Here is a 23,316-nt window from a genome sequence, read left to right on the forward strand (position 1 = left end):
TATGGCTATTAACTGAGAGTTCGTCATTTTCAGCCTGAAATCAAAGACACTTCCAAGAGCAAGTGTAAAATAGTGTGTGTTTTACAGAAATTTGTATAAATAACCACTATTATCCTTAGCCCCACGGCGGGCGCCAAACTTTTTACCCGAAAAAATGGATAGAAATTGAATTTATACGTAGTTCTAAGGATACGTGGTATAACTTGGTACAAATTGAAAAAATAAGTAAATGTATATCAAAATTAACTGTAAAAGAAATAAATGCAAACCCAAATTGAATGGGGAGTGGTTGATAAGAGAACAATATGAATCAATATCAAAGCCCCAAAAAGGATTGCTTGATGTTCTGTAAATCTCAGTGAATCTGATACTTTCTACAAATGATCACAACCATTAATATAGTGGAGAAATCATATTTTGAATATATTTAAAAATACACAGTGGAGATCGCATGATAGATTAACTAATTAGCTTCTCCTTGATTTGTGCTGTGATTTCCGCCGAGATTCTCCCCCTAATAGCGGCTATAATGACTTTTTTTGTTTCTTGGCTCGATCTCGATCTAGGCCGATCTTGATCGGTCTCTGGGTCTCGACCTCGATCTTGGCCGATCTCGATCTTGATTGGTCTCTTGGCTCGATCTCGATCTTGATCAGTCTGTGGGGTTGGAGCTCGACAACCCAACTTCGCACCATGACTCGATATTACAGTGATGGGCCTCAGACCATTATATTACAATTTCGATTAATCATACGAAGGGAAAACTCGATTTTGACCGTATACAAAGACATTCTCGCAAGAGACATAGGATTATCGAAATTACGTTTGTCAATTTTTTTTTGTCATACTAACATTACTTTATACCCTTAGATCAAGGAGGATTATTTCGAAGTGTTTAATAATTTTTAATTGTACTACTATTTGGCAGTTATATATAATGAACACAAATTTTAAATGGTGCTATGTTAATACCTTTTTTCCTAAATAAATGACTTAGCTTTTCTTTCTATTCGTGCTTATATTAAGAGGGCCTAATAGTCCGTTTGGCCAAACTTCTAAAATCAGCTTATTTTGAGAAGTGCTTTTCTTAAAAGTGCTTTTCAAAAAAGTGATTTGGTGAAAAATAATTTGTGTTTTTGCTAATTAATTTGAAAAATACTTTTGAGCAGTAATTAGTGTTTGACCAAGCTTTTGAAAACTACTTCTAAGTGTATTTTTCTCAAAAGTGCTTCTCAAAAAAGTGTTTTTGGAGAGAAACTATTTTTTTCTACTTCTCAAAAACTACTTATGCTTCTCCTCAAAAGCACTATTTTTTCGTTTTAAAAGCTTGGCCAAACACTTTAATTTTTGGCCAAAAAAAGCTTGGCCGAAGAGGCTATAAATAGGAGAGCCAATTGGGCCTACTCAATTGGATCTCTCAAACAGCACAGTTAAGCACAAGTCCGAGGCCCAAAGCATGTCCTGGAGGATTATTCACACCACATCAAGAATTCCCGCTCGTTTCTAAACCCGGAGAAATCCATAACTTCAAAAACACACACACCAGAAACACACTGGCTGCGTGTATACATCTCTACACACATGTAAGTGTAGTTGCAGCAGAGAAGAAGATGATGTCGACGAAGGTGTTCAATGGAGCGAATGTGTTCATGTCGCGGAATCTCGTCCCGCCGGAGCTATTCGACGCGCTTCACGACGCGCTCAAGCACAACGGAGCTAAAGTCTTTCTCTGTTGCGACCCCTCCCGAAATTCTTCCACTGATTACCACGTCATTTCTTCTCCACAGCATGTATGTATTTCTAAACCATATACTGTATTTCAGTTGCTTCTATTCGAATGATGTTAATGTTTTTATGCCAATTATCTCATCATTTTCTAGTGAATTTTGGTTCGAAACTTATTACTCCGTATCCTGAGCCATTGGTTCTGCCATAATTTCAATTTTTATGATGCTATTTGCAGGAGAAGTTTGGGGATCTTCAAGCTAAGGGCTGCAACTTGATAGGTAGTGTTTGTTTCGATTCTACTTTACTGATTTGTCCTTGGATTTTGATTGGTGGAGGTTAGTATAGATTCAGATTGAAGATAATTTGGACAGTTTATATGGGAATTTTGTTTATTATTGTCATTATAATGTCACAATTTGATCCTATTGGATTGACGAAGTTGATTTTTTTTGTGTCTTCATTTCTGGTGTTAGCCCTAATTTTTGGTAGTGTGGTAGTTTGCACCTTAAACTTAGGGGTTTAGTCTTCTATATATCACATTTGGTCTCATGTTCAATTTCCAAAGTGGTAATATTTTTGCAAGCATGGAGATCTCGTTCCACTATCAACTAATGGCGAATGAAATATTAAAGTAAAAAAAAGAAAAGAATATATGGTGATACACTGCTTTTGGCTAGAAACCATGTGCTATTAATTCATGATATTGAAAATAGTTATGCTTTCTTGTTTATTAAAATCCTGGATACCAAATTTTTTCTGCTTCATGATTATAACTATCTTCCCCTTTCAAACATTACGTAAACCTTAGTCCACAAGGTTCAAGAGGTGTTTACTGTTTGATGTATATAGCCAAAATACACTATTGGTTTCTTAAATGCGAAGCTAGCTCATTTCTACAAAATTTATTTTACTGTTTCGTGTTCCTATTCCTGCTTCTAGAGTTGAGTAGATCGTAGGCTTCTCTAAGAACAGTAATCATAGGCAAAGAGACAAGGCAAACTAACATCGCATTTTGGTGGAAAAAGCTTTATCTGTAGCACACAACTAAAGTTTTGTGGTAAAATTTAAGCTGTCTGTATTTACAAGTTCAAATCATATTCTCCTCTCTTATAGTGACTTCTTTATTCATGATCATGATTGAGACTCCTATTACATAAAATAATTAACTTTGGAACATAAATTTTAGCTAAGCCAATTGTCAGAACTAAAAAAGCATTTATTTACTTTGTAATATAGATTTTAGCTAAGCCAAGTGTCAGAACTATAAAAGTATGTATTACTGCCTGTCCATCTGTAGCGGTCTGGTATAATTTAATTAGTTTGATTACTTCATCTAAAAAAATAATTTTACTAGATTGATTGTAATTTTTGAACCCTAACAAAGACAAATTCAAGAAAAAAGAGGCCCAGTGCAGTCATCCTTTAAATGCTTCCAAACATCTTTCTTTTATCCTGTCGACAACCAGTTAGTATTTACTTTTGGGTTAGCAATAGGGATACTGGTCTTGATTTTTTTAATTCAACTTTTGGCATGCTGATATTGATATCCATTTCTGGTCACAAGGTCCTCAGTGCGTGCTTTCTTGTGCCAAAGAACAGAGGCCACTACCCCAGCAGGGGTTTACTTGTTGCCTTGCAATGGATGGGGTCAAGATCCTGGCATCTGGTTTTGAGATGGATGAAAAGGTACCCGTCTCTATCTTAAATCTTGATGATTTTTCTATGTGGAATTTAAATGAAGAAGGATGGGGACAATATCTTAAGGATTAACAAGCAATTATGTATAGCATTAAAAAACTCCTACTTATTCAGGTTCCACTTACTTTCATTGACAACATTTGCATGCTCAGAACTCATACATTAAGAATAATATTAGTTTCTCTGTAAATGTTTATATATATAAACATTTGTGAGAATATTGGGTAAACATGTCTTTTGTGAGGGGCGTAGTGCAATTATTTGTACTGTCACTAAAACATAAGAGCCTGTGCTTTTGCTTGCGCCAATATACTGACATACACTTCGTTTCGCGTTATTCTCCTGTATGACTGTGTCTTTGCAATGCTTTTGTCTTCAAGCTAAAGGCTCAAGTACTCCTGAAAACATCATTTTAATACTGAACCATAAGAGGTGGGTTACCGCAAATTATTCTATATAGTGGTAGCAATGGTTTTCGCTTGAGCTCATTATTATATTTGATGATTTGTTCGACCCCTTGTAATTGTATATATTTTGTAGGTTGAACTTGGAAAGTTGGTGAGTGCAATGGGAGGGGTCCTGCATACCAAAGCATCATTGGATGTGAGCTTTGTTATTGTGAAGAATGTTTTGGCTGCAAAGTACAAGGTCTTTTATTATTTGATTCTCCTATTCCTCTTTTGATCGTAAGTTTAAAACAAGTTCCGCGGGCTGAATTGGAACACCCCTACACCCAAAAAAAGAAGGAAAAGAAGTCAAAATATTTAGTGGTACTGCTAGCACTCAGTTTTCTTTTCTTTTCTTTCTCCTTATATCTTTTTCTCATGTGCAGTGGGCTGTAAACAAACTAAAGAAGCCAATTGTCACTATTAATTGGCTTCAGCAATGCTGGAAAGAACACCGTCTTGTTCCTCAGGAGTCATTCAAAGTCCTTCCTTTTTCTGGGTTGACAATTTGTGTCACCAGAATTCCTATAGGTTGACAACCTATATCTCATTATAATTCAAACTCTTTTAATATTCGTCTTTCTCTAATGCACTTGTTTTTATATCTCAGATGAGCGGAGAGAGATGGAAAAGATTATCTTGCAAAATGGCGGAAAATACTCTCCTGAGCTGACCAGAAAGTGCTCACATTTAATTTGCAATATATCCTTTTTGTAATCCTTCTGCAAAAGGAATTTGTTTTGTAGATATATGTACTTTTGTAAACTTTACCAAATTGACAAATCAGGATAAGAAAACAACAAAATGAGGACCAATGATAGGATATAGTTTTTTTTGTTTTTTTTGTTGAGAAGGGACACTGATGGGACATAGTTAAGACTTAAGACGGTGCTAATAGAATAGTGCGTGTTACCTGTGCATTTATTACCTAAGCTCAGTAAGCCAATATATGAACTTATAAATCAAGATTGAGAGAAGCTTTGTATCAAGTAATGTGCTCAAGTAAAACATACATGTGAGGTAGTACACAGATATCAGAACAGTTTCTATGTAGGTCAGGCTTTACTGATAAGCTAACAGTAAATATAGACTATCTCATGTTAAAGTGCTCATGATGGTGTCATTGGGGGTCTAAAAATGTCAGACATAGGAAAAAGGCAGAGCAAATGTAGTGTGAATGTCACACTGCATCAACCTTATCCCAGATTTTGTGACAATCAGGAAGTTGTTCTAGCCTCTTGGGGAGATGTTGTAGTCCTATGATCCAACTCCCTCCGAAATGTTTGTCTCTCTTTAGTATGTTTAAGCCTGAATTGTTCAAGTTATCAAAAAAAAAAAGTCTTATTTTCAGTTATTACACTATGTTGCTTCCTGTTGTCATGTACACCTGTATGGTATTTAGAGCATTCAGAAGTCACGCATTCTTTGATCATTTGGTATTTGCACAAGCATTATTATAGTTCGTTTCCTTGACAGTTAATAAGCTCCAGAAGGTGAGAAATACAAGGTTGCCAAAAGATGGGGTCACATACATACTGTTACTAAGAGGTGGTTTGACCAATCTGTTGCAAGAAGAGGTAATATTTCTGGGGGATAGCTGCATTTTCCGGTTCCATCTGAAGTTTTCAACTCGCTAAGGAAATTTGTGGTGCAGCTTCTGACCTTTTCCCTTCTTTTTTGGGATGAATAGCATGTCTTGATGAGGAATCATATCCTGTTCAGGCTGGTTCTCCAAATACTATGACCACCTTAAGAATGCCAAATCAACATAGCCTGGAAAAGGGCATGAGAAACCTACAAGGGTTGTCCTCCTTGGCTACGCCATCAAATGCAGAACCTGTTTTGTGCAGTGGAGCGACTGATTCATATGTGGAAGCTACCCTCTCACAAGATATGCCTGATGCTCCTGTGCTTACAAAGGAGGAGGAGAATTTAGCACCTGCTGAGAACCCAAAAAGTGATTACAGTGCTCCTGTCTCTACAAAGGATGAGCAGAGTGGAGCACCTATAGAGCAGGAAAAGAATGATTGTGATGGTGGTGTTGCTGATGACTCTCAAACAGACGACAATGATTTTTATTTGGCAGATTGCAGAATACTAATCGTTGGTTTTAATGCATCTGAAATGCGAAAACTTGTCAACCTAGTCCGAAAAGGTGGTGGCTCTCGTTACATGTCTTTTGGTGAAAAGTTGACACACATAATAGCTGGAAATCCATCAGAGTTGTAAGTTTTAGTATGTTTGCAATCATTTCGTGAATGCACTACTTATACACTTTCTTAAAGTAGTGAATAGGTGGATGACCAGTGGACCATGTATTGCATGGAAATATTTTAGCAAATGATCTAATATGTGGTTAGAGCTTCAGGCCCTAAAATAGATTGATTTGAACATTATGCGGCGTGTGTTTCAGTATTTAGCTTTGAATTTGAGATAAGAGAACAAAGAAGGTCTAATACTGTTCATTGACTTGAATGATTAACTATGTAATAGAGGGGCTTCTTTTTAGGAGCCTTAGGCTACGCACCATATGGTAGGTAACCGTTCTGTATGCCTAACAAGGAAGTAATTATTCCATAATTAAATACAAAATATCCTGGGGTAACCTATAAATATTCTATAATATTTTCCTTACAAGTTCAATGAATCTAGACATGTTTGAATCCAGACGCATATTCTCTAACACTCAATATGCTCCCTCAAACTTAAAGCGGGAAAACCAATTTGAGTTTGCTTATTTTGAAAACATAGAAAGTTACCGCTGGAATCTTTGTGGAAAAACTGCTGCAAGAACAATGAGGAGAAGGATGTATGTTGTCACTTGAATGGCCGCTCTAAAGAGAGGAGAACCTTTCGGTTATTGGAAGAAAAAAGGAGTAGCACCTGCTGTGGAAAGAAAAGAGGTATGGCTCCGGTCGCTAAAGAGATGAGACTGTTAGTCTCTGAAAGAAGAGGGAGGAGCAGTGTCGGTTGCCGCAGAGAAGAGGGCGCTGATCGCCAAAGAGGTGAACGACATTGATTGCCATAGAGATGAATGGGTCAAGTCTCTGAGGAAGAGTGGGGTTGCATCGGATACCAGAAGAAAAGTAGTAGCTAGCTGTGCCAGTAGCTGAAAGAAGAGAAGAGGTCGACAATCGTCGGATAGACGAGTAACCGGTTGCCTGAAAAAGAGCGACACCAGTTTCTGAAAAAAGGAGTGGTTTTAGTTTCTAGAAAAAGTAGTGGTCGCTTGCCAAAAAAAGGGAATAGGATGAGAGAAACCAATAGCCAAGCAGGTAACATAATGTCGCGCAGTAGTCGACTAAAGCTATTTGAGTCTCTACCAAGATTGTAGAGGCTCTGATACAATGAAAAAGAAGAAGAAGATAAAATACTTCTTATTGACGTATTTGATTAACAATATACAAAAGGGGCGTCTTATATAGGAGCCTTAAGCTACATATTATATGGTAGGTAATCATTCTCTATGACCAATAGGAAACTAATTATTTTATAAGTAAATAATGAATATCCTAGCGTATCTATAGAATATTCAGGAATATTGAATATCCTAACGTCTCTATATAATATTCTGGGGAGAAGATTTTCTCTGGAAGGATAAGTGGATTGGAAAGGAGCCTTTGAAGGACTTGTTTCCAGATTTATTTTTATTGGCAGCAAAATTTCAGCTTCTTTGGAAGAAAACAGAGAGAATGGTACTGGAACATCAACTTCAGAAGGAATCTCAATGACTGAGAGGTTTACCCAGCTGCTGATATATTCTACCATTATAAGCACATTTCAACTTCTTACTAACTTGGAAGCTAGAATCAAATGGCTGCCCAACAACAAAGATTTGTTCAGTGTCCTCTTGCTACAACGATCTCACAAGAGGAGTGAACCTAGAAAGGCCTTGGCCTTGGAAACAATTCTGGAATAGTAAAGCCCCTCTAAAGGTTGCCTGTTTCACTTGGATTATGAACAACGGAGCTTGTCCTACTCATGAGAATTTAGAAAAAGAGAGCTGGTCATATGCAGTGAGTGCTTCCTATGTGGGAAGCAATCTGAGAGCATTTGTCATTTGTTTTTGCACTGCCAAGTTACATCCCAACTGTGGCGGCTCTTCATGAACATTATTGGTCTGCAGTGTATCATGCCTAGATCAACAACATAAGTGGTGGAACACGATACCGGCATGCATTTGGTGGAGGACTATTTTGACAGAAAGGAATAAAAGATGTTCTGATGACTTTGCGGATTCTATCATTAAGATAAATTCTAAAAATGTAGTTTTTTCCCACATGGTGTAGACTGGAACATGTAATGATGCTGAATCAGTCTTACAGATGCTACAAGCCCTAAAGGATAGAGTTTAGATTAGAAAAGGCATGGTTTTGCTGTTTTTGCTTCTGTAAATAGTGTACAGCTGTTACAGCACATCCTTTGTCCTTTACTTTCTATAAAATTACCTTACCTTTTCAAAAAACAAATATTCTATAACATTTCCCCTACAACTTCAATGAACCTAGACATGTTTGAATCCAAACACATATGCCCTAACATTCAGCAGAATCATATTCTACTTGCCCATCACTTAGCTATAACTGTATCAAACTTATACCTGAGTGCTCTTAACCAAAATCAGGCAAGCTAGGTTTTTTGACTATGCAATTAAATAGATGAAAAATTTCTTGTTCCATTCAGATCTACTCCTGACTTTGGACCTTCATGATCATCGGCTTAGATCCTTAGACAAGTAAACAGGGTTTACCTGACATTATAATTTATACCTTATCGAAAGTAAACCACAAACATTAAGGGGTTGAGTGAAAGAAAAAAGAAAATCTAGTGTGTATAATAATGTTAATCATCGGATGAGTCATTGTCAGTTGGTCTATACTTCTATTTGTCTTGATATGAGGTCCTTATCAGCTAAGGTGATCTGTATGTGCATCTTATGAATATCCACCAGCACGTATATTTATCTCTATGTGCAACGCCTTGCAAGTATATTCTGTTATAATTGTCATGCAGTTAAACTCTTACTCTCACTTATTGAGTAAAGACTATTATCTTGCAGTGAAATCAAAGAATTAAGAAACCTTGCGGCTTTGGGTGTCATTCATGTGGTAAAATCAGGATGGCTGCAGGATTGTGATCTTGAGAAGAAAGAAGTTCCTGTTCTAAGGAAGCATATTGCTTATGATTTACTTCTTCCGAAAGGTCTAATAACCATTTTGACTTTTCAGTTAATCAGATATTTAACATTGTACAAGTTGCTAGGCAGCTATTTGTACAGCACTAATGACCTACTTTCATCTCATACTCTTTTTTTCTTTAAAAAAAAAAAGACATACACTCATCTAAATGTTACATGCTATACCTTCTTCACAAGCTTATTTCCCACTTTCTGTATTTTGGACGCTAGATCCTATTCACTGTAGTAACGGAGCTGGAACCAGCACAAGTATGAAAAGACAAGGAAAATCCTATGTGCATACTATGTCTTCAGATGAACATTCATGGAGAGGCACAGATTCTGGATGTGCAATGCCATCAGACAAAAACAAAGAACTAGAAAATATGAATGACATTAGAACTTCTTTGAGAGAGAATGGGGTTCAACATCAGCCATATTCTTCTAATAGCAAAGATGAGAAGCTAGTGAATGAATCTGGTTGTGCTGTTAATGGTAGAAAGCCATCTAGTGTGTTCGAGGGAAGGCGATTTTGCTTTTCAGCTTCATTTCCTGTTGATCGGGTGGGTTTTCTCAGATTTCTCATAATGTAGCTGACTTTAAGTCCTTGATGATATGTTTTCTTTTCCTGTTTCACATAGAATACATATCTCTGAATCCACCCAAGTTACCCTTGGTTTTCTGAATTCTCAAAAATTATTAGCTAGATTTGTGGATGTGACTATGCAGGAGCGCAAACTGCAAGCTCATTTGAAGTTCATTCCCTAAAACAAGTGATTCACTTTAGTTGGTATTTTGTTAAACCCTAAAAAAATGTGAACAAAAGAATTCTTGGGTTCTTCATCTGAAGTGCGAAAGATTATCTGATGGAAAGGCTAGTTAGCGGATAGGACTGGAAATTGCAATTCCATATAGGCTATTAAAATCTAAAGATTGTCTGGGAGCTTGACATTGTTGGAGATTTATATTTTAGTGGTAAGAAACATAACCTTCTGGATGTATTTGACAGTGGCTTTTAGCTTGTAACATGTATAAAAATGATGAACACAAATAGTTCAGTTGACAGGCTTCATGGAATTCGTAACCTTACCTCTCGATTTTAATGTCTACTCATTTATTCTGGTTCTCATACAAGGAATATAATTTCCTTGAGTACCTACTTTGCCCAGCAGTGCTTATTCTGTACTATTGTTGAATGGTTCATTCTCTGGAAATGTATGCATTTATCATCAGTTAACTAGTTAGGCGTCTAGGTTTCTTCCAAGAGTGTTTAGTTGTGTATTCTGAGATTTATGGCCTTTAACCTTTTCATCATCTCTCTAGTTCCATTTAATCTTTCATTTTATGTTATAATAAGTTATATACTAATTTAATATTACTGTTTTCATAATCTGTTCAGAGAACTGAAATTGTTGAGTGGGTTAGTCAAGGGGGAGGAGTGGTGGTGGAAGATCAGACTGAAACAAATGTGCATTTCACTGTCGAGTGTCATGGTATGTTGCGCTCCGAGAAAGATGGTGCTGTGGCTACTTTTGTATCAAGTCACTGGATTAAGTCTTGTCTGGAGGTACTTGAATGTGTGCCCCTCAAAATCTTTTCTTGTTACATTTTTTTCTTTTCCTAATGTTTTTATAAGCTTCCGCAGTTTTTGGTGTTTGTGGAATGAGAGGAATAGTAGATGTTTTGATGGAATCTCAACTCCAAATCACTCTCTCAAAGCTAGATGCCTACTCAATCTTTTTTGCTGGTCTAAGAAAATTTTTGAATTTTGTTTGTTCCCTTGTCTTAGATTGACACACTGTAAAGGGGCTACCTTTCTTTTATTTATGCATCTCAACTTTTGTATCTATGCATGTTCTTGATGCTTTTGGTAATATAACACCTTACTTCATCCAAAAAAAAAAAGCTTCCGCAGTTTAGCATTTTTCACGACCAAAAGACAGTATGACCTAACAATCTGCAAACTAAATTTTTTCCCCAAGCACTCTGTTCAATTTATTGAACTTCCTATGCTCTACTTAAATGTACTAGTTATTAACCTTGGACACTAATTTACTTGCATGTATCTTCTGAATCGCGTACAAGCCTATTTTCTATATTCCTTGAGAATGGAGCTTATTAGGATGCTTTGAAGATAGATTTAGTTCTGATCAGAAGATCAAGAATTTTTGTTTCACTTTTAGTGTAAAGAAGCTCTCGTAGAAGATGGAGTCCATAGTGAACATTATTGGGGCCTTGTAAGTTGTAATTACCACAAGACTAGGTTTTTGCTCTTTTTGGGGGTCTTGTAACTTTCTGTAATCTCTTAGCTCAATCTTTGTGATAAGGGTTACTTTATCTTATATATAAGCTCCCAAATAGGCCTCCTTCCATTCTTCCATAAAACCTTGTTAATTTTAGAAGTAAAGAGCAAAATTTCAGAATTGCACACTCCTTTTGAGTTATGTGATCACAATAAGCTTGTAATGCTAAATTTTAGATGCTGCACGTTTACTGGAATCACAATAACTTGTTGATGCAATTGCATTAATGCTTTGATCTGCACGATTTCAGTTAGGTTGGACAGAACTTGCGTAGGAGAGTCCAAATGATGAGTCGTTTGAACCACTAGAGACTAAACTTCTAGGTTTTTAATGTTCCTTCAATTTTCATGTCCAGATTCCTCATAAAGTGAGTTGTGCATCTCTGAGATTGGTCATGATTCTCTTAATAGAGTATGTGGCTTCTTTTTTTGATAATGGTAACATATATATTAATAAATAAAACAGCACTAGAGCAGTGCCAAGCCATATTTACAAGGAAACAGAAACCAACTATGACAACCTAAGATTACAGTGCACCTATCAGGTCTACTAAAGATTCTGCCTCCTCTACACAGTTTTCTTTAAACCAGAAATGAAACAAAAGTAAACACTTCATCTTGATGTTCTGTAAAGAATTGCTTCTGTCTTCAAAAGTTCTTAAATTTCTCTCCTTCAAGACTGTCCACCATATGCAAGCAGGAACCAATCACCACCATTTCTTCTGTCTCACTATACCCCCATTGTAATTCCAACACTTCAACAGATCACAAGTGTTAGCTGGCATGCTCCATTTAAGGCCCACAATATTAAGAAAGAGTTGCCACAGTTGGTCAGTAAAAGGACAGTGAAGAAACAAATGGCTATTAGCTTCTATAGCTGTACCACATAATAGGCATTTAGAGCATACAATTTACCTTATCAAAAAAATAGGCATGTAGAGCATAGCTGAAAACCTCTTCTTCTCAAGTTCTCTTGGGTTAGACAAGCCTTTCTTGTACCTAACCATGAAAAGCATACCACCTTGAAAGCTGCCTTTACTTTCCAAATATTCCTCCAGTGCCATTGTTCTAACTGTTGGTTTGAAGCAGCAAGTAGAGTATACGCGGATCTGACCGTAAAATTCCCACTCCTGCAAAGATTCCAGCATAGTTTATCTTCAGTTTTTCCAAGACCTTGGAATTGTTCCAAGATATTAAAGAAATCTACAACCATCTCTAATTCCCAATCATTCAAGGCCCTTCTAAAAGTAACATTCCATCCTTGCTGACCCCAGGCAGTGTCTAAAGTGGATGTAGGTGATGTTGCAATGCTGAAAAAATCAGAAAAAAGTTCTTTGAGAGGACCATGTCCTAACCAGTTATCATTCCAGAAAAGTATTTTCCTTCCATTACCAATCTTTATGGTTGTATTATCGGCCAGAGTATTCCAGTGAAGTCTGATTGACTTCCATACCCCAACCCCATGTGAATTATTAACAAAGTTAGAGCACCATAGTCCATTTTGTCCATACTTGTCACAAATGACCTTTCTCCACAAAGCATTAGCCTCCAGATTGTACCTCCAAAGCCACTTCAAGAGTAAACTTTGATTGTGGGCTTTAAGGTTCCTAATGCCCAAACCCCCTTTGTCTTTGCTTGTGATAAGGGAATTCCAGTTAACCAAATGAATAGCTTCCTTCTCTCTGTTTCCTTGCCATATAAAGCTCTTTGTTAGTGCATCAATTCTTTTCCTCACCTTGCTTGGTAAGGGAAACAAAGACATTACATATGTAGGAAGTGCATTCAAGACACTATTAACCAATACCACCCTTCCACCCAAGGATAATTACTGGCTCTTCCAGATTGACAGCCTTTTTTCACATCTTTCAAGAACCCCATTCCATATTTCTTGAGCTTTGTTCTTGGAGCCTAGAGATAAACCCAAATATATAGTTGGTAGAGAACCCACCTCACATCCCAGTATAGCTGCTAGGGCCTGGATATCATCCACTTCTTTAACTGGGAACAACATGCTCTTCCTCCAATTTACATGGAGCCCTGAGACTGCTTCAAATATAACAAGAATGAGTCTTAAGATATTTTAGTTGATCTGCCTTTGCCTCACAAAAAACTAAAGAGTCATCAGCATATAGAAGATGGGTGATCTCCACACTATCTCCAAACATGTATGTGGAGATCTCCATACATTTTGGTGAATGGTTCTCCCTGCTTGAATAAACATATTTAAAATCGACTCATCAAGTTATGATCGACTTCCATTAGAGAATATATTGATATGCTATCTATAATTTAAAATTGCTAACAGAGAAAATGTTCTTGAATTCACATGAAATATGTGTGTTTTTATTTCTAATTTCTAAGTATTTTAATGCAATAATGATGATCTAACTGATATTTATTGTTGAATTGGTTTAACTTTATTTTTATTTATGTAGGTCTTTTTCATGATCTTGCCTGTTGCCTTTTTAAAAGTCTGTAAGTCCTTCAGATACTCCCTTGAACCCGAGGGTGGGGAGTGGTAGGATGATTGGTCCTTTTCTGGACTCATTTTCTGTTTAACTTGAGATGCTAAGTTATATGTGCGTAATTCATTGTAAAAGGTGCAGAGTGATTAATATAAACTCTGCAGTTTCTCCTCTCTTTTGTACTCACTGTTTTCTTGCATTATTCAAACTGAGGCTAATGAAAACCGAATATTGTTTCTATGAAGGATGGATGCTTGCTGGATGTTGGTAGTCACATCCTCTATTCTCCACTTCCATGCCGAGTTCCTTTCCCTGCATTCCAGAGTTTTCGCTTATGTGTTTCGCAGTATGATGAGAAAGAAAAACAGTTGCTGAGAAATTTGTGTTTTACAATTGGAGCCAAATTTGTTGAGAAATTGACTAAAAGGGTCACACATTTGTTGTGTAAATTTACCAGTGGCCCAAAATATGAGGCTGCATGTAAGTGGGGAATACAACCAGTCACTTGTGAGTGGATTTATGAGTGTATCAAGCAGGTTAGTGCAGTCCTTGCCTTCTAGATCTTTGTATTCCTTTCTTCTTCCCCATTCTTATAGCTTCATGGTAGCTTCTTGATGGTTGTTTTGGAGCAGAACAAAATTGTTTCTCCAGATCAGTTTTATCCTAAGGAAGTCACTGCTGAAGATCGAGAAGCTGGGGTATGCACAATGAGCCAGTTTCCCACACAAGCTGTTAGGATGATATCTAGTGATACCTCTTCCCAGCCTCAAAGCCAGCCCCAAGAACTCATAAATCTGAGAACTGAAGCTTTTGCTGGTAGAAGTATTGCAAATGAAGAAATGAAGCATTCAAGTAGATGGAATAAGAAGGCAAGGCTCATGGTGGTTGAAGAAACCAATTGTTCATTGACCTGCGTATCAAATGAAAATAATGCATTCTGCGGGACAAATCCCCCAGAAAAGAACATGATAGGAAGTACTAAAGAAGATTCTTCTGCAGTTCCTGATGTAGCTGCTGCTATAGAGGATTTATTGGAGCAAACAAGCAAGGTAATTTATGAGAAGCAAGTATCTTTAGTTTTTTGTGTTGGGGAAGTCTGGCTCTTGATTCTTGAATAATGTTTTCAATGGCTTCTGACATTAGATCCACGATCAAAAGTCTCCATCAAGAATAGAGTGTGATAAAGAAGTATCCTTTTTTAAAATGCTTGCTTCTTTCTTTTTATTTTACTCATGACATATGTAAAGTTTGAGTCCTTTGACTCTCAAGCAGCTTTTTACATCTGGTTGTAACACTCTTGCTCAAGGTCATGGAGATCATCATGCTACTCTTGGATTGTCTAACCACTGGACGAACAGGTGACTAATTTTCCATTTTGGTGCTGTCTCATGTCTTTGCGCTTCACTTTCTCATCTTACTGCTGCTGCAGTTGGCACTCATCACCTTTTGCTCTTCATCTGAGAATCTGACAAATTATGGAGGCTAGAAATAAGTTACACTTGGACACTCGAATTAGAAACGTCCCACATTCTTAATGTAATGTATTTGAAAAGTTGATAGCTAATACCTCCACTAACTAATGCATTTTCATTCTCTTAATATGGTTGGCTGTTTAGAAGTAGTTACACTGCGAAACAGAAATTCCTTGGTTAATGCTATTACCTACCAGGATTTCAAATACATTTACGTTGAGGCTTGAGCAATAGTGGCATCCCATCTATTGATTTCTAAGACATGGAACCTACACTATGTATGTTGGCTGACATTGCAAAATGTTGGAAGTTCAATTTGAGAACCCAATCAAGTGTATGTTGGCCTACATTACGCAATGGTAAGTCCTGTTTCAGGGCCACTAAGCTAAGCCAGCCCAAATAGTCTGGTGTTAGGGTTTACAGACTATAAGAATGGGATAAAAAAAAAAATGAAGTAGAAAGCCTGACCAGCAACATCTAGGCACTAGCAATAAAAGATGAACCATCAATCTAGGAAGTGAAGTCTGTTGGCGAACAGTTACATTTTTGTCATACGCATTCTCATCCAACAGTTAGTATAGATTTCTGAAGTATCCTTCATAATGCTCTGCCTCTGGTTCTGAATGTGCTGGTTTGGTGTAGATTTTTTTTGGATGTGCATAGCCATGTATCTATCTCTTTTTGATTGAGAGCTCAGTGCTATTACTTTTCTTCTTCAGGTTTGAGAAAAAGGATGATTCCCACGGTCATTCCGGAGATGCAACTGCAAATGTGTATGATCACTTTAGTGAAACACAGACAGACTCTCAGGTTTGAGTTTTTTGTCATTTCAAACTGTTAGAGCTGCTCTTCTTATCTGAACTCATCTCAACTGAACTTTTATTCTCTTTTAGACATTGGCGACTTTAGATCTGTGTTTTAGTTTCATATATTGTTCATTTTGTTCTTTTTATTACTATGATTTCGACTTCTTCATTTTTTTACATCATATCACAATTGTAGCTATGCGTTCTTCAATGCAGGTTGTTGGATATGCAGAAGATTTGTCTGGCAGACAAATGATTATCGATAGAGTACGAACAAGGAGTTCTGGCTTGACTTGACACGGGATTACATCGTCTTTTACTGCTTAGATCACTTCCAAGTCTTCTTTATGAGTTGATGGTGTTTCTGAGCTCTGCCCGCTATAGAAATACAGCAGTCCAATTCAGAAAGGGGTGACTGATGACTTAAAGCCGGCACAATGGTAGTCAATCTTCTCTGGCTCTAAGCTAAGCTTTTCAATCATGTAAGACAAAGGAAAAATCTTCTCTTAGCCAAACCAGGATGGTTCTTGACCTTTCCAGCTTTAGAATTCAGCTTCATGAGTGCACTAAGCGAAAGTATTCTCTGCTAGACGTTAAGTTTTTTTTTTAATTTTTAAATAAAAAATGTACGTGTATTTCGTGTACGAAATCTACAAGGCAATGTAGTTTGGCAAAGTAATGATTTGAAACTTTTATTTTTCAAAATAGTGCTATCTATTTGTACTCATTGTAAAGAACCAAGAAGGAAGGTAAACGTATCTCAGAGGTTTATATATTGTTCGACATGAAATGTAGGAAGTTATAGCTACTCCCTGAAGCTTACTATAACTCTTTTCTTCTTCAGTAATATGAAATTTAATCTTTGAGATTTTATAAAAGTAAATGGTGTCAAACATTTGGCATCTCAAAATGGAAGAGGTATCATATAAAATGGAGCGGAAGAGGTGCCTGTTTAGTTATTATCTCTCATTTGAGTTTTAGTTATGTTTTTAGTATTTATTTGAATTTTTGTCTTAAACAAGTTTATAATACAATTTCATTTAAAAGAGCAATGTGCATTTATTTATTAAAAGGAGAACAAAGTGGCCAGGAATTACGCACTTTTCTATGGTCGGTGGACTGAAAAAGTAAGATGAACTCTTTCCGATTTCTTTCCCTCTTTTATTTTGCTACAAAACAAAGAGGATAAAACTGTAAACTCTTTTGGTTACCTCTACCTTTGCCTGATTTACAAACAAAGCTATGAAGTTATCCTCTGCATGGGTGAAATAAACAGTATGCTGAATCTTGACGAATCCTCGACCAATGCATAGGCTAACTGCAAAAGCTGACCATGCAAAAATAATAATAATAAATGACACTTATTTTCACCAGTCTTTAAGCAAGGAGGTATTGGTAGTTCACTAGTTCACATCTATTGTTTCCCACATCTTGTCTAAATCGTTCCTTTGTTAATTAATATAAAGCTAAGATATTAATAGTATGTTCCAAACCCCTCCAAATTCAACTGTAATCATTCACCCAAATAATCTACAGTTACCTCAATATTAATTGTATGTTCGAAAGACTGTTTAACACACAAAAAGTCAAAATTAAGGATAAAGTTATTACATTTTCGATATTATGAGAGAAACATACGATAACAATAGCAAATTCAGTGTGTTTTCATAAGTGAGGTCTGGAAAGGGTGAAATATATATAGACCTTACCTCTGTCTTATGTGAGATAAAAAAATTGTTTTCGATAAACCCTCCGATCAAGACAGTAGAAATATACCTTCATCCAAAATCAAGCCGTTAAGACATCTTTACCTTGATCTCTAGGGCAAAGGATTACCAGAATTGGAATACTCCATCCTTGTTGGAATCCCACCAAACAATTGAGGTGGCTAGTAATCATTGGTCAACACATGACATATATAAAACAAAGAAAGCCAAAAATATTTGGTCCAAAAAGTTCAACACAGCCTGTTTGTCTACTAAAAAGGGAAGAGGAAAACCTGGTCGTGGGTCCAATCCTTGTTTTCATCAAACTTGTAGTTTTGTGTTAGTCCAAATAGCCGTTGCACCACCCTAGCCTCTTTAACTACTTTACGCAATATAGATATTGTACAGTTCTTCATTTATTAGCATTGTCTTTCTAGGAAGAAATCCGTGGCCCCTGCTCCTTTTCCCCGCTCCTCTCACCCCCTACCCCACCTCCTCCCTAAACCACAATTTTCTAAAATCGCAACAGATTGAAGTTAGTATGTAATATACGGGTTCACCTGAATTCATTCAATATAGTTCTTACATATTAACTGATTTTAGGTTTTTTTCCCATATATTAAGAAATAAAATTTTAACATTAATTAATAATGAAATTGACCATGTTAATCTTAATATGTTCATTGAAAATATAATAAATACCCCTAGGCTCTTTACTCGAAGGGTAACTTTGGAAAAAAGAAGTTAATTTCTTCTTGATATCCGAAAAAATCAAGTATTATGGACCACAAAAAAAAATTCAATTAAAGTGCACCGGAGGGAGTATTAATTTGTAATTATATATATATATATATATATATATATATATATATATATATATATATAATATATATATATATATATATATATATATATATATCATCATTATAGGAACCAACAAACTTCAAATCATAGCTCTACCTCTAAATAGATCCAATCCCAATTTGTACATAACATACTTTCTCTTAATAAAGATTGATAATACTTTTGGCACATAGAAGTACTCTTGAAACTTGTGGTTTAAATTTGTCATGACATTTCTGTGATTATAAGAATGTTGTTAAGATAAAGTAAAAAAATTTACTTGAGCCAAGGATCTATCGGAAATAACATCTCTACCCTCACAAGGTAAATGTAGTATGCGTATACTCTATCCTCCTCAGACCCTACTTGTGGGATTTATATTAAATTTATTATTGTTATTGTTATTGATAAAATGAAAAATTTAATATTAAAAAAATTTAAATATGAAAACGTGTTTATTATTTTAGAACATAGTAAAAATAGAGTTTCATATAAAATAGAACGAAGTAAGTATATTATGAAACAAAGTAAGTTTCATAACACTCGGCACTTAAATCTCATTAGAAATATTATGAAATATCCTTTACCTAGAACAAGCTAGCAAAATTTTCTAAATATTTTGAAGTGTGACGGAGTATAGAATGGTAGAGCAAATTGAGACAATTTGCATCTGTTGAGTATTTGGTTTACTTATTTCTTCCGTATGTATGGTCTATCAACAACAACAACAAACTCAGTGTAATCTTATAAATGAGTTAATCATAATTAGAGTAAGTTATTTTTGAGAACTATACAAATAATTATAATTATAAGCTTTATAGCAACTAATTATAATATTTAATTTAAATCCTTATTTGCTTAATGAAAAAATGTGTTTTTATCTAAATATCAGAAAATAATTAATCATAATTAGAGTAAATTATTTCTTTAATCATGTAAGAGATTGATAGGAATTATGAAATAAGAGAATAATAGATTAAACAAATTTATACTAGTATTAATTTAACAAACTATTCCTCGTTTAAGAATTATTAAACAATCCGTGTCCTGCTTAAAATTTCCATACTATCGGAATAATAACTATGGTTTTCTTTTTCTACCCATAAAATCCATAACGTCTCTCTGATAAATATTTTCTTTCTATACAAACTCAACGTTTCTATATTATTTTTTTAATAGCCCTACCATCTCTAACGTCTCTCTTTATAAAATCTCCATTTCTACATTTTCTTTAGCTCCATCTTTACTATTCCTCTAACACCAACTTCTCTCTTTCTCTCTCTCTTTCATATACAAAATCAGAAGCTTATGCTTCAATGGCAACAGCATTAGCATATAGAACGCCATTATTATCTGAATCAAGCAGTATAATAAGCACAAGCAGCAGCAGTGAATCAGAAGAAAGCCCAGCAACTTCCCAAAGATACAATGATTTCCAATTACTAAATCTCCAAATCAAGATTTCAAGAATACCAAACATTCCTTGTACAAATTTCCACTCTTACAAATCCTTAGCTGTTCTTTCAGGCCACGTTGGCACAGTTTCTTGTTTAGCTCTTTGTGGTGAATTCATCCTCAGTGCTTCTCAAGGTAAAGACATAATTGTTTGGCAACAGCCTGATTTAAGACAATTTACTAAATTTGGAACAGGAGATGGTTTTGTTAAAGCACTAGTTACTGTTGGTAATAAAGTTTTTACAGCACATCAAGATAGTAGAATTCGTGTTTGGAAAGTTTCAAGAAGATCTGAGAATGTTTTTAGGCTTATTGATACACTTCCTACTACAAAAGATTATCTTGGGAAATTTATGAAACAGAGTAATTATGTTCAAACTAGGAGACATCACAAGAAATTATGGATTGAACATGCTGACAGTATTTCTTGTTTAGCTGTTTGTAATGGGTACATTTATTCTGGTTCTTGGGATAAGACTTTAAAAGTGTGGAGAATTTCTGATTTGAAGTGTTTGGAATCAATTAAAGCACATGATGATGCTATAAATGGATTGGTTTGTAGTAGTAAAAATGGGGTTGTGTTTTCAGCTTCTGCAGATGGAAAAATTAAAGCTTGGGGTAAAGAAGGGAAAAGTTGTGGGGGTACACATTCACTTAAGGGAATCTTGGAGGGTCATAAAGATGTTTCTTTAAACTCTGTGGTTGTTTCTGAAGATGGGAATTTTGTATTTGGAGGGGGGTCAGATGGGTATTTGATGGGGTGGGTGGGTAACAAGAATCTTGATAGTTGGAAATTAGTATGTGAAGTGAAAGCACATGGAATGGCAGTATTGTGTATGTGTTTAATGAAAGGGGAATTCTTGTGTAGTGGATCAGCTGATAAGAGTATTTGTATTTGGAAAAGGGAAATAAATGAAGGGTTATTTAGAGTTGGAGTTATAAAAGGACATGAAGGTCCAGTTAAGTGTTTACAAGCTTCACCAGTTAGTGTTGGGGGTGGATTTATGTTGTATAGTGGAAGTCTTGATAAAAGCCTTAGAGTTTGGTGGATTCCAAATTATTCTGATGAGAAAAAGGAGACAACTTTGATTCAAGGTACACACAAATAAGATCCTAAAGTGAATATTTTGCTCAAGTTTTTTGAAGTTTTTGACAGTGAAAGCACTGATGCCCTCTTTTGTTTTTTTACAGTGTGTACAGTGCTTTGAATTGAGTGGTTACTACTTACATTTTACAAGTTCTTTTTGGTAGTTTATACTGTGTATTTGAAAGGGTTCATTTTCTTGTTGTTTTGAGTTTTTAGTGAAAGATTAGATGGAACTTTTTCACAGTTAGTGTTTGTGTGAATTGTGAAGTCTAGGAACATGGAGCAAAGAGTAGAGAAAAATTGTGTTATTTTCATTTTTTGGTTCTTAATCATCATATGTTTTTTCCCCCTACTTTTCTTGAATGCAATTAGGTCAACAGAGTGATACACATGAATGAAATGAGAACATTTCTTTTGTCTATTTAATTCGTCAGCAAATCATCTTATTATCTACTTGTTCAACAACCATCCCTCCCTCATAAATAAATATTACTAATAAATATTTTTTAATTAAAGAACAAGAAGGAAAATAAAGCCAAAGGAATAGGGGGTGAAATGGACTATGGATAATTAGTTACTCTGCAATCTTTATCTGCTTAAGTGAAAGTTTTGCTCCATCTATTCAGTTCCTACTGAAAATCACATCAATGGAAACATAACAAGCAAAGATCCTAAGCCGTTTGTGCATAAATACCATTCTAATATTTTTAAATATTTGAGAATTGTCCAAAGACATATAAGGAGATAAACGGCCTCCCATCCAACTAATGTGGAATACTAACACTTCCTCGCATGCCTATGACTAGACATCTCCGCCCAACATGAAATAATAATTGAATGAGCCTAGCTCTAATACCATAATATAAAACAAAGAATATTAGGTCAATTCATCCAAAAGGTAGCTTAAGAGGCGAGAATTGACCAGAGTCATATTAGGAGACAAATTACCTCCCACCCAACCGATATGGGACACTAACAGAGTGCTTGCAAATATTAAATTTCAATATTTAAATCTCAAGTAAAGTGAGATATTGAAATTGTTGTTTTTAGTGTGTAGTTCAAGTTAATTATTGATTTTTCACTAACAAATTTTTAACTTTCACAAAAACAAAATTTCAAAAAAAAAAAAAAACTATATCCAAAGACAACTAACTTTTTTCAGCTACTACGACTTTTTAAATAACGGGGATGACCGGGTTTACTAGCGCGTAACTCAGCTATTTCATTTGTTACCTACTACCTCCCACCAGCAAAATTATTGGATTACTCTGTCTATCAAGTAACAGAGAATAAAATTTAAACCCTAATCTCCAAAGTTTGCATCAGTTTCATTGGATGCTTTTAAACTTTGACTTTAAATACTTTTATTTTCAATTACACTACAACTCAAATAACCTCCAAATATTTACTGGATGTTGGACCATGAAATATGGGAAGCTGCTTCAAATCATGTGAGATAATAGTATAATACCTACCCCACCATCATTAGACAAATGAATTTTTAGGATGTTCTTTAAGGGCCAATCCTAGATGTTTGTGTAAGTAGGAATGAACATAAAGTTCTTACTAAATAATAGGGCTCTTTACTCTTTGTCTCTTTTATTAACCTATTCTATTATCAATTAATCTGAATCATGTTGTTATTCGTCTTGTCTTTTTCTCTTTTAACCTTATTAATTAATTAAGCTTATAAGACAGGATAATCATGTAGCTATTACAATAAATAAACGTTTATTGGTAAGAACTTCAAAATTATTGTTCAACTAACCCACCAATTATTATATATGTTTTTGGTAGCATTTACTACATTATTAAGGAGAATTTAAGATAGCTAAGAAATTATCTTCTCTTCACAATTACAGTATTTGATAAAGTGCTTCTGAGGCTTCCGTCTGGAAAGCAAGATTAAAATCCCGCTTTAGGAACCAAATATCTATTAGTATCTAATAAATTCATCAAAACAATTTCACGTAAGATTTTAATTTTTTTTTTTTTTTATAACCAACATGAAGTTTTGCGACTTAAATAATACCCAAAGATTTGTTTGAATAGTTGGTCAATCAGTGATGTACACTTTTTAGAATTCTTCTTATCTTAATTAAGCTTGGGTGGGTATGAGAAAGAGAAGGGTC

At 35.3% G+C, this 23,316-nt stretch overlaps 2 protein-coding genes across 2 annotated transcripts; both read left to right on the forward strand.

Annotated features, from left to right (window-relative positions):
• Window positions 1-1,500: 1,500 nt before the first annotated feature.
• Window positions 1,501-16,876, forward strand: LOC107794754 (uncharacterized). Its single transcript, XM_016617277.2, has 17 exons — window positions 1,501-1,790; window positions 1,964-2,006; window positions 3,293-3,414; window positions 3,967-4,074; window positions 4,259-4,403; window positions 4,483-4,574; window positions 5,356-5,449; window positions 5,563-6,097; window positions 8,932-9,074; window positions 9,280-9,611; window positions 10,448-10,615; window positions 14,061-14,351; window positions 14,448-14,864; window positions 14,959-15,003; window positions 15,088-15,173; window positions 16,007-16,097; window positions 16,310-16,876. Exons 1-17 carry the CDS (start codon window positions 1,611-1,613, stop codon window positions 16,388-16,390), a joined length of 2,973 nt encoding a protein of 990 aa, XP_016472763.2. The 5' UTR covers window positions 1,501-1,610; the 3' UTR covers window positions 16,391-16,876.
• Window positions 16,877-19,767: 2,891 nt separating this feature from the next.
• Window positions 19,768-21,498, forward strand: LOC107794753 (protein JINGUBANG-like). Its single transcript, XM_016617276.2, has 2 exons — window positions 19,768-21,192; window positions 21,289-21,498. Exons 1-2 carry the CDS (start codon window positions 19,959-19,961, stop codon window positions 21,303-21,305), a joined length of 1,251 nt encoding a protein of 416 aa, XP_016472762.1. The 5' UTR covers window positions 19,768-19,958; the 3' UTR covers window positions 21,306-21,498.
• Window positions 21,499-23,316: the final 1,818 nt, after the last annotated feature.

The sequence above is a fragment of the Nicotiana tabacum genome, chromosome 19 (assembly GCF_000715075.1).
Source record: "Nicotiana tabacum cultivar K326 chromosome 19, ASM71507v2, whole genome shotgun sequence".
In the NCBI taxonomy this organism is placed as follows: Eukaryota; Viridiplantae; Streptophyta; class Magnoliopsida; order Solanales; family Solanaceae; genus Nicotiana; species Nicotiana tabacum.